Below are 14,931 nucleotides of genomic sequence, written 5' to 3'. Positions count from 1 at the left end.
GATTATTTTTACCGGTCCTGGGCCTCCTCTAGGTCGACTAAGCATCAAACGAGTAACTGCTGTGGTGTGTGAACATCGCCACTGGGGAGACAAAGGCGGCGGGCATAGTGAATCCAAGTCCCGGGCGAAGCCGGGTAGTACAGCTAGTATTAAATAAGTAAATCCTCAATTTCTTTCCAGATTGAAAAGCTACGCATGAGAGGATGTCATTACTGGTGGCTGTGACTTAACAGTCGCCATTTATCCCGCGATGGCCATGAAGTCCGTCTTTGCGAGTGCCGCTTTGGCAAAAGCAAAATTATAATAATATTATGGATCGTAGACCCAAATGTAAGCAACCGGACCACGGTTAGCAAATTAATCTTGATCTGATCGCCAAACTGATTTGAAAGATTCACCAATAATTCACTGAGCCTCCCAGCTCAAACGAGCGATGGGGATGGGGGTAGGGTTGGAGGGGCGGTGCTGATCTGCGTTGTCGGCCCTGAGGCAGCGAAATTCCACGTTCCTATTGCAGGAGGCCAGTCGCTTCGATAGGACAGCTACAGTTGTCCTCCTATAAAAAATAAGGTGCACATATTTTTTATTAATCCCTGGGTAGTATCTTAGGTCCCCACACTTGGTGCTTCGTTATCACTGTCAATGCTCCTACCATTGCCGCCACTATCTTCTAACGTTGGCCGTTAGCAACATCGCCAACTCACGTGCAGACAAATGGCCTCTTGCAGGTCGGTGCTGTGTTCACCTTGTGCCACACAGGGACAGCTGCCATTCGGGGGGCCCCCAGGCTAAAACTCTGCGCCCGTGAGGCACTTGTTACAATATGGGCACAGTGGGGAGGCGGGTTGTGTCACTGCTTAACGTGCTGTCCGATGAAACTGGCAACAGTTCCTGAGCCTCCCTTAGGTTGACTCAGCCTCAAATAAGTATCTGGGTACAATGTGTAAATATCGCCGCTTGGGAGACAAAGGCGGCTGGGTGTCGTGCTCGCTAACAGCACTTGTCGCAACAGCGTCTTTAGGCTACACCGGGGATCTTTGTCTTTTGCAGTATAAACACAAGTTGATGTTGTTGGCATTGCTTATTTTCAGACCAGGGAATACAAGGACCCTGCGAATGAAGAAGGCAGCATTGGTGAACACAGCTACGATGGCAGCGTCAAGCTGCGGAACGAAAAGAAGCTGATGAAGTACGTGAACCCCCCGTTGCATGGGTCACACACGCACACAAGCGCACACAAACGACTGACTACAGCCGCCCACTGTTTTGTCTCGCGATTCCCAGTCATCTTAACTACAGGTTCTCATGACTTTTCCCCACCTATCCTCCGTGTCTGTTGTTTTTTGAGTTGTGTTGTTTTTTTTTGCTTTGCGCCGATTTTATTCCAACTACTTAGCCCGTGGCCACATCTGCAGCACTAAATTTATTTTTACTGCTACCTGCTGCGCCGATTACTTTAAATCAACGAGGGTAGTTCAACCGCTTTAGGGTCCGACTCTGCCTCCTTAGGCCCTATCCCTTCCTGATTAGGCCTCACCCGTTATTCTCTAGGCCCCACCTTTTCCTATTTAGGCTCCGCCCCTCCCCCCATTACAGGGGGGTTGAGCTGCTTTAGGTAGTGGTGGGGGGTTGTGGCAGGGGGTGAGGCAGTTTAGGTGGGGGTTGGTGGGGACAGTTGGGGTGATGCAGCTTCACGACTACAACATAAATGGCTTTTCGAGCCGCACGATAGCGAGAGGTCGCACCACCGGCGTCACGACGCAAGGGGACGGGTCCCCTCGTCCCTTTTAGAGAGTGGCCCGCTGAAGGATCTATCATAGAACTACTTCTGAGATCCCCTGTACCAGTCACAGTTCGTATTCACAACCTATGCAGGTCGCTTGAACTCTCCCACGCGCAGAAATGTTCGTTGCATGGCAGGAAAAGCGAAAATATTTATTATCGCGGTTTTGCCAAATTAAGCATAAAAACACGAAAATTTTACGTGATCCGATTTTTACTCAATTGTTGGTGACCAGGCTGACACCATTGGCTCACTGGAATCATGAACTCGGTTCAATCGTGGGACTAAAACCTGGATTTGAACCCAGGATCTCAGTGGTCTTAGCACCGTGAACTCCGAGCCACCTGACCATCGCTCTAATCACGTGGTAATCCTTCACTCTTCTCTGTTTACATTATTCCTATCACGGTGCCAACAGAGGGATTTCTTTCATATCAAGCTTTTTTTCTCTAATTTGTCTGACTGGCTCTACGGCTTTTCGAAATAGATGTTGACATATATATATTTGGGATGTGATGCCATTGTTCTTATGAATAGAAAACGTCGGTCTGCGATATACACAATGTTTGGACAAAATCCAGCAATTATATTTAGTTGGAGATTGGTCTGAAAACCAGAAGGGACATCACCATAATTTTATTCCCACCATTCATTTGGAATCGCGTGACGTCGGATAATCTCGCTTTTGTCAGCACGCGGACGCGTACATAAATATAAATATGTAACATCGCGGATGTTATCAGAAATTCCAAAAACCGAGCCGAACTTGTTCTTAAAAATGTGAACCTGGCACTCATCCCAAATATAACCATATGTTAACATCGGATGAGCGCACACTTTCTGTGTCTATGACATTTTACTTGATTTTGACATTTTAATTGTTCCTTGTTTTTTGTCGGTCTGCAACGTTTGGACTTGCGTCACGGTTTGCTTTTGGACCCGGCCACCATTGCTAGCGAGGCTTCCTGGCCTCACTGTTGTCTCACCTGGCTACCAGTGAGTAGGCTTGCCACGATATCACTTTTTGACGGCGATACGACATCGAGCTAAACGATTATGACGCGATATCCAGCGTACCCTGAATTTGTAATCTCACTTCGCAATTTCATTGGAGTGCGCCTTTGTCTTTTTCTGTACCTACAGTGCAGTACAAATTTACAGTTCTTCATCCCTTAAGTCCGATCAACGGAAGCCTTCCCCCGGGTCTTCTAGCTACCGCGACGTTTAGAACGCACATGCTGTCAGTTAAGCGAGACATAAATAACGACGCCTCATAATTATTCCGGTAAACGTTTTGCAAACCTCTAATTTAACCGTGTAAAGGGTGATATATTTGGAGTATTATTTGCCGTGTTTGATATTTGGTAAACATTTTGTCAGGAAATAACGTGTCTGAGAAAAGAAGAATTGAGCACCGGTAACCTCCCGCGATTCTTCGGTATTTTGCTCAACGTCCGTCGTAGCGCCGTGTGGCCATATCGTGGCAAGCACTCAGAGTAAAGATCATCCGTCTCTCTGTCCAAGATTAACAAAAAAGTGGCGCTTGGTAAATTATAAACGCACGCCACACGTGGTCTTACTCGAGGTCGAGAGGTCACCACGGGCCAAAGCCGTTCACGCCGCCTTGCCATCGCATCCTCCCGTCTGTAAAACAATTCCTGCAGTACCTTGTCAAGTCAACACCCCCGGACCTCCAAGCACCACTCTTGTGGTCTCATCTCCACCAGCGTCTTGGCTTTAGGTCTTCCCCATTGGTCGTTGACCTCTGGGGTACCACTCCAAACGCCCGTCCCGGTCACCTGCCCTCCTGCTCCTTCTCTACCCAGCACACCACGTGTCCCACCCATCGCATCGCACAACCTCCAAGTCGCTCACCCCGTCCTCTACCCTGCACGTGTGTCCCACCCATTGCACAACTTCCTCTTCCCGATTACAATTGCTGTAGCATGCTAACTATTCCAAACCTCAAAACGACGCCGATGTTATCCTTCCATGAATTAAATAATTTGCGCTTTTGTATATTTACGCAATTTCTTATAGCGCGAGGTCATTTACGAATACTGCTGCGGTAGTTTGACAGAATGAAATTGCACTGAGAGGGTGCCACGGTGGCTAGGAGATGTTAACTACCTCGCCTGGCATACAGGAGGTCGTGGATTCGATCCCGACCCTGACACCTGTATATTTGGAGTTTGCATGTTCTCCCCGTGGTCGCGTGGATTTTTCTCCAGGTCCCCCGGTTTTACGCTCCACATTTAGAAACGTGTTTAGAGTATTTGGCTGCTACACATTTCCGCACGATTTGCCACTGTGTTGAGCTATCATTTGTGGCCAGGTTGCTTCTGAAAAAAGAGGGATATAGCTCAGTGGGCCTTACCTGGTAAAAAATAAATAAATTGCTTATATTCTTGGTTCTTTCGGTAAAGTCACGTAGAAGGGATAATAAAATCCACAGCAAGAATTTTTTTCTTGCTGTGGAAATCCACATCACACCTGATGACGATTGCTTGTGTTGCAGTCGAAACGTCCGTGAGAATTTTTATTGTTTTATATTTGTCTTATTTTATTATTTCCCTTCTACGTGACTTTACCGAAAGAACCAAGAATATGAATCGCTGCAGTCACGAAAGCTTTAAATAAAAAAATTGCTTATAGTTAATTTAAAAGGCAGCAGGAGGAGCGCACGGCGCTTAGAGAGAGCGGACCAGAGGTTGCGGAGAAGCCGCGTGGTCCGCGGAGAGAGACTTGGGGCAGGACACGCCGCTGGGATGCACGATAGCCGGTGGTCGAGACCAACGACAGAACGGCAGCCAGGACGTAAAACCCTCGGAGATGGAACGGTGAAATCGGTGCCCTCCGCAGGGAGCCAAATTGATGACGGCCGTTTAAAGATCCCTTCATCCAGCAGTGGATAGATCGTGGCTCACGACGACGATGATGATTATGGTGGCAGGAGGGTAATTTATTAATTTAATTACCCCGGTTGCTCTGCGTTACTGCGTAACGAGTTTGCTTTGTCACTCTGACAGGGTGCGCCGTCAATCAGAGGGGGGGTGCCCTCGCCAATGCGCTCTGTTGTGAATCATCACGGAGAGTGTTGGTTTAGGGAGCCGGGCCGAAGGTGAGACCCACGCCAGGTCCTGGAGAGGCGAAGAGTTTCACGGACTAAAACGGAGATGCAGAACAAGGCATGGGTTGACAATTGGTCTTTTTACCCTTCTATCTGGCAACAAAACTGACACCTTTTTTTACAAGGAGGCATGTTTGCATAGACCACAATACCTGCAGTCATAATGCAAACAATAAACATAACTCTGATAATGTATGCACTGTCCTTGAAGTTGATTGGTCCACACCCGAGACAGCTTTCCTTAGAGCCTAGTCTCACATGGTGTTGGACCAGATGACGCCAATTATCATATTTTTACTGGAAAATGAGGTTCCAATGGTAGGGCATGGGTTATTTATTCATTGTTTCATTTGTTTCCTTATCTATGCATTAATGCTGCACTTAATAGAGCACTCGACTTCCCACCACCATCATCATCATCATTACTTATCCAGTGTCGATAAATCATGCACCACTTTGCGTGAAGTCATCAGCACACGCTCCATGATTGAACTGACCCCCCCCCCCGCCGCCCCCACCCCCATCATAGGAACGTGGAGGCTTCACAATTGGCTTTAGGTATGTGACGCGGAGATGTTCATTTGAGACGTTACTGATTTATCCTTTAAAATCTCAAAGGAGTAAAAAAAAAATGTGTAGCCCAGCAATTACACGGTGAGCTATGAAGGCACAGCTCTGTGACAGCCGCAGGCTTAGTTTGATTCGTGTGCACGGATGATCGGTGGTCCCGTGTGGCCAGTACGCCCGGCTATATTACACGGGGAGGTGCCCTGGTGCTTACGTGAGCACAGCAGCAGCAGCAGTGACAACGAAACGAAAACGTTGCGAGAGAATGAGCACAGCAGAGGGTACATGTTGGACTTCCACTAGATGGTGGCCAGATGTTAACTACCTCGCCTGGTACAAAGGACGTGGTGGGTTCGATTCCAACCCTGATGCCTGCTGCTGCTGTATATTTGGAGTTGGCGTGTCTCTCTCTCTCCCCGTGGTCGCGTGGATTTTTCCTCCGGGTCCTCCGGTTTTTACCTTCACATTTAGAGACACGCGTTGAGAGTATTCGGCTGATGTAAATTTCTACGTGATAAGCCACTTTGTTGAGCTATCATTTGTGGCCAGGTTACTTCTGAAAGAGAGCTATATAGCTCAGTGGGCCTTACCTTGTAACATAAAAAAATATAGTTTTTAGTTTATGGATCTTTCGGCCTTGTCTTCCACACTGGTCATACGTTTTGAAAAGGATAGGATCGAACTTTAACGAGCAACAACACAACGCAGCTCCCTTTGCACAGTTACTGTTAACAGTAGAGATGATGCCTTCCTAAATTTTAGATCAATTCATTTTCACACAAAGAACATTTACCAATCAGCGGCCGGATGTGAAATTTTGAACGATGCAATTTTTTTTTATATTTCGGATTTATCTAAACATACCGACGTCACAGGAAGTGATGTCACGTCCAAGGATGTCACTTTCTTGGACATCTGGGAAAAGGTGCTTTATAGCTAATCGGATTTCTCCAGTATAAAAAAATATTCTGATTCTGCTTTTCCTGCCAGAGTCACTTTGAGACGATCTTTGGCAAAAAGACACCGCAACTGAGTTCGTCACGTAAACGATCCGAATCTCCAAGACAAGACCCAAAATTGTCCTTCAAAATCTGAAAAAAAAAATGAAATGCACATATCTCATAGTCATCGCTAGCGAGCAGTAAAATACTCGGGCGGGAATCGAACTCGTGCAACTGGGTTCGTAGCGCAACACGCTAACTGCTGCACCGGCACTTGGCACACACGCACAAATACGACACAGACACTTTAGCGCACCGAACACTAATACAGATGGATTCATGTGCAGCCTTGTAATCATCGAACAGAGTCACAAAACGCGGGCTATTAAATCGCAATGTTATTCCGCCTGCCTCCCAACGTATCACACAAGACTACCAAACGACATCTAATTTCAATTGCCGTTGCATATTTAAATGGAAGATTAATTTTCATTGACTTGTCTGCACATGTAATCGCACACGATCGCGCGCACCCACACGCACACAAAAGATAAAAGACCCCTCCCCCCCGTGTAGCCTTAGCAGATTGACAGGGGCAAGTGCTGTTAGCGAGCGGTAGCACCTATGAAGGGCCGGGCACGGCACACGAGTCGCATGGGAGGCCGCCTTTGCCTCCTTGCTGACGATGTTGCTCACAGCACCAGGTTCTCACGGCATCAGGTACTCACTTGAGGCTGAGGCGATCGAGGGAGGAGGGGGGGTTGCCCCATGGACTCGATCGCTACGAGAAACGCGTGGGGGTTTGGGGGCAGCAGGAGGCGTCGCTAGATGGGGCCCCCTTCCTCCCCCCCCCCCCTCTTGCCCCGCCCCCCCCCCCCCCCGGTGGTCGAGACTAACAGCGGAGTGGCGACCGAAGACTGGAAATGTGCCCCGAGGGGGGGGGGGGGGTTTCGTCCGCTGCAGGAGACGGAGCGGTGGGATCGGCTCGTGCGCCGAACGAGCCGTGATGGATCGGAGGGGCGACGGCTTGGTTGAGGCCTTCATCCGGCAGTGGATAGACGATGGCTGGCGATGATGATGCGTAGGGAGTTGGGAGGGGGGGGGGAGTTGTGGTGGTGGTGGCTAGGGTGCTTACACTTTGCGATAGGCGAGTCATGACGCCGACGGTGGATTGGGTAAATGAAAAAATAATGTATAAAAACACGAGCTCGAAACACGCGCATCGAATCTCGACAGCTTGTGGATGGATTTGTCACAGCAGCCGTGCACTTGATATGCGAATTATATGCAAAGGATGGTGCTGCTTGGTGTTATGCACGCAAGGCGCCGTTGAGTGTGCGGACTGGGAAGAGCGGGGGAAGGAAGGAACACTGCAGACGAGATGGGGGGGGGGGGGGGTCAAACGTTGAGGCGAACCAATTCCCGACTCCGAATTGTGACAGTCAAATCATGACCACCGTCGGATTAGGGATAGGGTCAGAGGTGTGGATGGTGTCTGTTAGCTTTGGCAGGTAGGGTTTGGAGGTTAGGGGTAGGGTTAGTGTCTGTTTGGCTCGCGTGGTTAGGGTTATGGCTTTACATTGTGTGCACGTTGAGCTTCTTTCGCACCGTCCATAGCCAACCGTGCTCATCGGAGGTGCGGGAGAAGGACAACGATCTAAACACAAAGCGCAATGTGGTTAGGGTAGGGTCTGATTGGCTAGAGTGGTTAGGGATAGGGTCAAGGCTGGTATCTGATTGGTTAGTGTGGTCAGGGGTAGGCTTAGGGCTGGTGTCCGATTGGCTCGAGTGGTTCGAGATAGGGTTAGGGCTGGTATCCGATTGGCTAGAGTGGTTAGGGGTAGGCTTAGGGCTGGTATCCGATTGGCTAGAGTGGTTCGAGATAGGGTTAGGGCTGGTATCCGATTGGCTAGAGTGGTTCGAGATAGGGTTAGGGCTGGTATCCGATTGGCTAGAGTGGTCAGGGGTAGGCTTAGGCCTCGTGTCTGATTGGCTAGTGCGCCGCCCCTTCTATTACCCAGGGGGATGGAGCAGTGGCGCAGTGGTTAGCGCACAGCGCCGTGGGCCAGACCGGCCACGGCTAACATCAGTCGCTCGTGATATCCGAACAAATTTTGCCCCCCTCCCCTTCACCAACACACACTGACCAGCGTGGTGAAGTTTGGTCATGCAACCCCCCCCCCCCCCCCCCCCCCACGGTAGACATGGCTTGGGGAGGCCTCCATCCGGCAGTGGATTTGTAAAGGGCTGCACGTTTATCTCTCCGTTGTTTGTTCGCTTTCGATGTTTATATTTTGACGTTCGCAACACCCCCGTGTTGGTGAGACATTCGATTCCGTGGCATGGTCACCCAAGTCTGTCGTCGTTTTATCCACTGCTGGATTAACAAGAGGCTCCCCACGCCGTCGCCATCGCTCGATCCCACTCACGAGCCGAGCTCCTCCATCGCTCCATCTCCGCAGTGGCCGCTCTCGGGTGCACTCTCGGGTGCACTCTCGCTCGCTCGCTCGCTCACTCCTCCTCGTCACTTTCCTTCGTTCCCTCGTGCTCCTCCCTTCGCTTTCCTTCCCCCCACGGCCTCCTCTGCCCACTTACTTTTCTCGGCAGCCGATACGGTGGTGGTGGTGGTGCTGGTGGTGGTTGTGGTGGTGCTGATGGTGGTTCTGGGCTCATGTTTATTTTTCTTCCCGCGGCATTCATAGCTCCGAAAGCCACAATTTTCAGCTTCGTCATCATCATCATCATCGTCGTCATCATCAGCGTCGTTATCATCAGCGTCGTCATCATCACTGCTTAATTTCAGCACCCAGCCACACCCATCCTGGTACAGAAAACTCCTACATACGTTCGTCAATAATAAGTGTGTCTGGCCGAAAAAATTCGATATAATAGACGACGTTTCAGACAATGGGCCTTCTTCAAAGCACATAGCTCATGCTACGAACAGAGTTTTATTGCAAACGAGATGTTTCAACTCACGGGATATTCCACGTGAAACATATATTTTTATATATAAATAATAAGTCACACATTTCGTAAACATTGCACATAGGCTGCTCAAAAATTAATGACCCGATAATATAGCTCTTTTTCACAGATGTCCAGTCGTACTCTAGTGGTAGTGCCTTATGCCAATAATCTCTCCTCTACTCCCAGCCGAGCCTGTAGCAGCGTTCCGGAAAGAAAAAAATGAAACAACTCGCGTGAGAAATAAATCCCTGCTAATTGTCATCATCATCATCACCATCAGACGATAACTGCCGACAGAGGTCGGCTGTTAGCCAACAAGGTGAGGGGTTGGATGGCCAAATTGGACGCCCTTATCTTCCTGGCACCGCATTTGGGGTGTCTCTAATTCGCTCCGGAGATAAGTCCAATAGGAAGTGGAAGCAACGCTGTGGTGTCGTTATATTGTAGATAAGCGCAGGAGAGCCCGGTAGGAGACGGGAGAGAGATTCTACACGGTGGGGGGGGGGGGGGGGGTAATGCTTCTTCTTGCTTGAAGGCCGAGCGGTGCTGTTCACTACGACTAATTCCCAGCGGCCACTACGACGCCAGCCCCCCCCCCGCAGTGGTGGTGACGGCACAGCGGCCGGAGCGCTGCACTTGCCGATGGTGGCGCGTGGGTTCAACTCCCGGTCGTCAGCCCCATCATGAGCCCCATCATGAGCCACATCATCATCAGTCCCATCATCATCAGCCCCAGCATGAGCCCCATCATGAGTCCCATCATCATCGGCCCCATCATCAGTCCCATCATCATCAGTCCCATCATCATCAGCCCCAGCATGAGCCCCATCATCAGCCCCATCATCAGCCTCATAATCATTCTCATCGTCGTCATCATCCTCATCATTATCCTCATCATCGTCGTCGTCATCATCGTCATCATCATACCTTTGGGAGGGGGTGGCAGGGGGTCAACAAAATGACCACCCAGCAATTTGCGACTTTCCCGGCAAGTCAACGGTAGTTGCATGCATAGGCAGTCTGCCGCCCTGCCATAGCAACGTGGAATGTCCACTACTGGCTCAGGGGAAGGAGGGGGGAGGGCACCACCGGCGCTTTGCGACGGCAGTGGAGTCGGCGTTCGCGTGGCGGTGGCGAACGCCTCGCCGGGTCAATTATTTCTACTCAGCTGTTTGAAGGAAATGACATTACTCACTGTCTTTTGTTTCCTTTCTTGTTGTCTGTGGTTTTTTCTCCTCATTCTCTTCTCTTCCTTTTGTTTTCCCTTTTTGCTCGTTTCCTTTTTGTGTCTCCATAGTGATCTTGATAAAGATTTTTGGAATAACAATGACACTATGGCCCATCAGAAATGGAGCTCCTACCCTCCAAAGGAATTCATCCTAAACGTGTCTCCATACGCTCCGTACGGTGACCCACGACTCTCCCTAAAGTGAGTGACTCTCCCCTCCAACCTCCAAGTCCAGTCTTGGATTCACGCTAACTTGGCAGCAACCAAATTGTCAGGTCGACCAAAATTTAACGCCCGGGAGTTGAACGAAAACCACCCATCCTCCCCCCCCTCCTACCCCCCCCCCCTCCCCAAAAAAATGCGCTATTAATTTATAATCTTTCCGCGAAATTGAAATTGGCGCGGTGCTTTCCATTGATATATTTTGAGGGTGGGGGGGGGGCATGGGGAGCGGTGTGGGGGGCAATTGTGGCGGGCGACGCTCGGGCAGAAGCAATCCAGGCTTAGTAGGGTCTCAAGGAGAACACGGGGGGGGGGGGGGGGCGGCGGGGGTGACCCATCAGATTAATGACAAAAAATAAGGGGGTGCACGAAATCGAACTCAGATCCCGGCAAAATATACAATCGGTTCTAGGAACACGACTCAAATAATATGAACCCGCAATCAGGCTGTCCGTAGCTTAATTATTTCTCGCAGCAGTGATGTAATTAATCTTTCGTAGCTTGTTCATTAGGTAATGATCGTAAGCCACGTGACACAAGCCCACAAATTGATTTCTGCCTCCGATGGGCTGGCACCACCACTCGGCTACGGCTGTCGGGATAACGTCCACCGTTAGACTCCGCACGTCTCGATCTTTAGGAGGTCATTGTTGTCCGTCGATACCCACGCATGATAAAAAAAAATGGCGGACAACGGCGGACATCGGAAAACAAACTCTCGTGAGATTCCCCGCAAATACGATCACACGCGCCAGGGATTCAAATGCAGCCGGATCGGAAGGCTCCTTGACGCGACAGCTGAGCTGCGGTCACCGCCTGACGACGCTGGGAGTGATCTCCAGCGAAACGTCGGACAAAATTTGTCAAGATTTTCCTTGGGCTTTTCAAAATTCCACCTCCGGTTTTGCTGAAATGCCAAACCAATCGGCACGTTTGTTATCTGTCGGGTGGCGAAGGGATTCGGTGAGAAAACGACCCAAAAGAAAATCGAACGATTAATTGATTTGGCAATCCATGAAATATAACCGCAACCGGTGCACCACATCCATTTTGACCATTCACTATGGTTGGTAACTACCGACGGTTTGTTAAAGCGAGCTCGAAAAACGTTGACCGAAGCAAAAAAAGAGATACCAAACAAAAAGCACTCTCGCCAATTACAAAAAAATATATCAGCAAGAAAGTAATGCCTGCAACACGGGGAAATTGGAGAAGCGATTACTCTAAAAAGTTAAATTTAACACGCGTACCATCTGCGGCAAGAAATCTAATAGGGAGTAAATATTCTCTGAATGCAGGAACAACAAAGATTTCCTGGCAAGGCATAACTTTAAAGCCTCTCTGCACTCAGATCGTTGATATCCGTGCCACGCACACGGGGAAGGACACAGTGTAATGCTCGCACGTCAAAATGATTTTCACTATTTCAGAATTGCTTATAAACTGCAGACGTTACTCAAATTTGCCGATAAGTTGCAAGCGCCATGCGTGCCCCCGTGCCAGAGTTTGAGTTGTTAAAGTGTCATAAAATGTAAATATTGTCTTATGATTATTACTACACCGTCATAACGTAAGAGAGAACAAACTGTAAGCAAATCGGGGCATCGTTTAATAAATTGTCCCAAAAATGTATTTTGAGAGAAAATAGCACAACTAAATTTTTTGTTACAGCCTCGGGAGAAAAAAAAATACGATCGTGGGTTAGCGACAGAGCGAATGAATAATGTAGATGTGGCCGCGAAGCAAACTTTAAGCGTTGGGTAATTTTTTTGCAAATCATCTCGGCGTAAGTTTTAACGCTCTCGCATTGCTCGCCGCAACACTCCTCCAAAGCGTCTGCTCTGGTCGCGGAAGAGTAGGCCAAAGGAAACCCGTTTAAAAGGAGCTCTCTCCAGGGGCGGCCTGTGAATGGAGGTCGCTTCCTCCAGCAGTGGCGTGAGCGACCACTTTAAGGGCTGCGCCTTTCACTTCAACTCACCGCAGCAGCAGCAACAACCATAAACAGAATCAGAATATGTATTCATACTGGAGAAATCCGATGAGCTACAAAGCTTTTTTTCACACATGTACAGTAACAACAACAACAACCACAATGCCACTCTCCCCTTTTTTTGCCGCAATCGATGGGCTGGTTACCGATGGCACTCCAGCAATGCTGACGATGCAGGCCTTCGCGCAATTTATATTTCATGCTCTTTGGTTCTTTCGGTAAAGTCACGTAGGTAGACAAATAAAACAAAATTAAAAATGATATATCACGACGTTTCGATCGCAACACAAGCGGTCGTCTTCTGGCGGGAAAAAATAATCCAACAGTGGGAAAAATAATCCGGCAAAACGTCGTGATATATATATTTTTTCTACCTACGTGACTTTACCGAAAGAACCAAAGAGTATGGATTCCTGCAGTCACGAAAGCTTCAAATCAATTTAGATTTCGCCGACAAAGAACGAGAAAGCGAATCGCTTGTTCGCGACGATTCGCCGCCGTTGAAAGGCAAAGGCACAGCGAGAGAGAGAGAGGCGGCGTTGCATAGCGCGACGCACCGTCACCGCACGCAACGCCAGGCTGCGAAAATTGCACGCAGCGGAAATTAATAGTATTTCTTTGCAGGCGCCGAATAGTATTTATATTTAGGAACAAATCTACACGCTATTTTGGCAAGGCTGCGGATATCGTTTCGCTATGCCGGTGCATCTGATAGAATTCCTGAAACTCGCCCCGGGACGTTTGCAAAGATAATAAGTATGGATCTCAAGTGTCAGTTTTGGTGAATTCGGCGGCACAGAGGCCACGTCCGTGTATATTTTACGAGGTTGGGAATCTGTCGGGGATAAGGATTCTCAACAGCGAGCGAGACCTCGGGTGAACACAGAGAGCAAACACGCGAAACAAAACACCGCCACGAAATGCAATTCGGTTAGAGGTGCGAAATAAAACGAAAAACCCACATCCGGGGCAAAACACACGGAGCGCAAATAAGCAGAAGCCGTGCCCTGCACCCCGAGGGTTGTTGTCGCGCGGTGCTAGGCACGACGCCCGACGTTTCGCTGGTTGGCTTCTTCAGGAACTCGATGAATGAGCTCCCGCCCGGCGTGCCGAGCGCGAAACGTCGGACGTCGTGCGGGGCAACGCGACCCGAAAAAAGGCATCGGAGCAACTCTGACCGCGATTCCGTTACCGTTACTAAATCCTGCCGTTGCTGAATCGATAAACGCAATTAATGGACTGCTCTTCGTGAATCCACTGCTGGATGAAGACCTCCCCCCTCCCCGGTTAATTGACCATCTTTGGCTCTCCTGGTCAGTACAGCTCGCCGGTAACAGAGAGGAGGGGAGGTGGTTTGGGTGTAGGGTCGTCCCCTGTAGATATCGCTCGCCCCCCCCCCCCATCCCCTCCCCGATGTCAGCTGGCCGTGGCCGGGAAACGAACCCGGACAGCCGGGTTCGCAGCGCCGCTGCCACGCCGCTCCACCCCCCCCCCACCACCCGTACCGGCCTTTAGGAGGTGGAAACAACAACCACCGTTACATATCTGCTGCCAGGTTCGAATGATTCCAAGCGTGCTGTATTCTAAAATAGGTCGCTAGACACCGGGCCACACAGTCTTTAACTCTTCACCCTTTTGACCTTTTTTTTGACGCGGAAAAAAAAAAAACCCGTGCGCGTGAACTGAATGAATAACCTGAACCTGTTGTTCTCCTTGTGCGTCTCCGTGCCCGAGCAATTTCACTGTCGCCCAGCTTCTCCTTCGGCCAACCAAACAAATGTCACCTTTTTTGGTTTTCGTAAGCGTGTCTAACCATGTGCTCGACAGCGCCGTGAGCCCTTGCCCCGCCCGTTGCACCCGACGGCTCGCCGCGTCGTCTTCGCGTCGTCTTCGCGTGTGCGGCTCCGTTTCACGTGGAAGCACGCGCACGCTCCCACGTCGTTTCTGAACACGCGTGATGCTGGCGAGGCTGCGTTGGCCGTGCGGTCGCGCGCGCAGGAATAGCGCGCGCTCGGCGCGTAGGCCAGTGACTGCGCTGTGGTGGCCTTGAGATGCAAAATAGTTTTTCTATATATTTCAAACATTGTTAACGTTTACGGC

The 14,931-nt window shown here is 49.8% G+C and overlaps 1 protein-coding gene across 2 annotated transcripts in view; it reads left to right on the top strand.

Moving 5' to 3' along the window:
- SYT7 (synaptotagmin 7) overlaps window positions 1–14,931 on the top strand; it is a 232,036-nt gene that overhangs the window by 187,306 nt on the left and 29,799 nt on the right. For both annotated transcript variants that reach the window (XM_061552781.1, XM_061552790.1), the window contains exons 4-5: window positions 1,092–1,189; window positions 10,689–10,820. In XM_061552781.1, the coding sequence (XP_061408765.1) occupies window positions 1,092–1,189; window positions 10,689–10,820 (230 nt within the window). The remainder of the gene's footprint in view (window positions 1–1,091; window positions 1,190–10,688; window positions 10,821–14,931) is intronic.

This window comes from Lethenteron reissneri, chromosome 2 (genome assembly GCF_015708825.2).
Source record: "Lethenteron reissneri isolate LAM-NWPU_2019-01 chromosome 2, ASM1570882v1, whole genome shotgun sequence".
Classification (NCBI taxonomy): domain Eukaryota; kingdom Metazoa; phylum Chordata; class Hyperoartia; order Petromyzontiformes; family Petromyzontidae; genus Lethenteron; species Lethenteron reissneri.
Note: the sequence above shows the minus strand (reverse complement) of the source record. Positions and strands in the feature narration are given on the sequence as shown.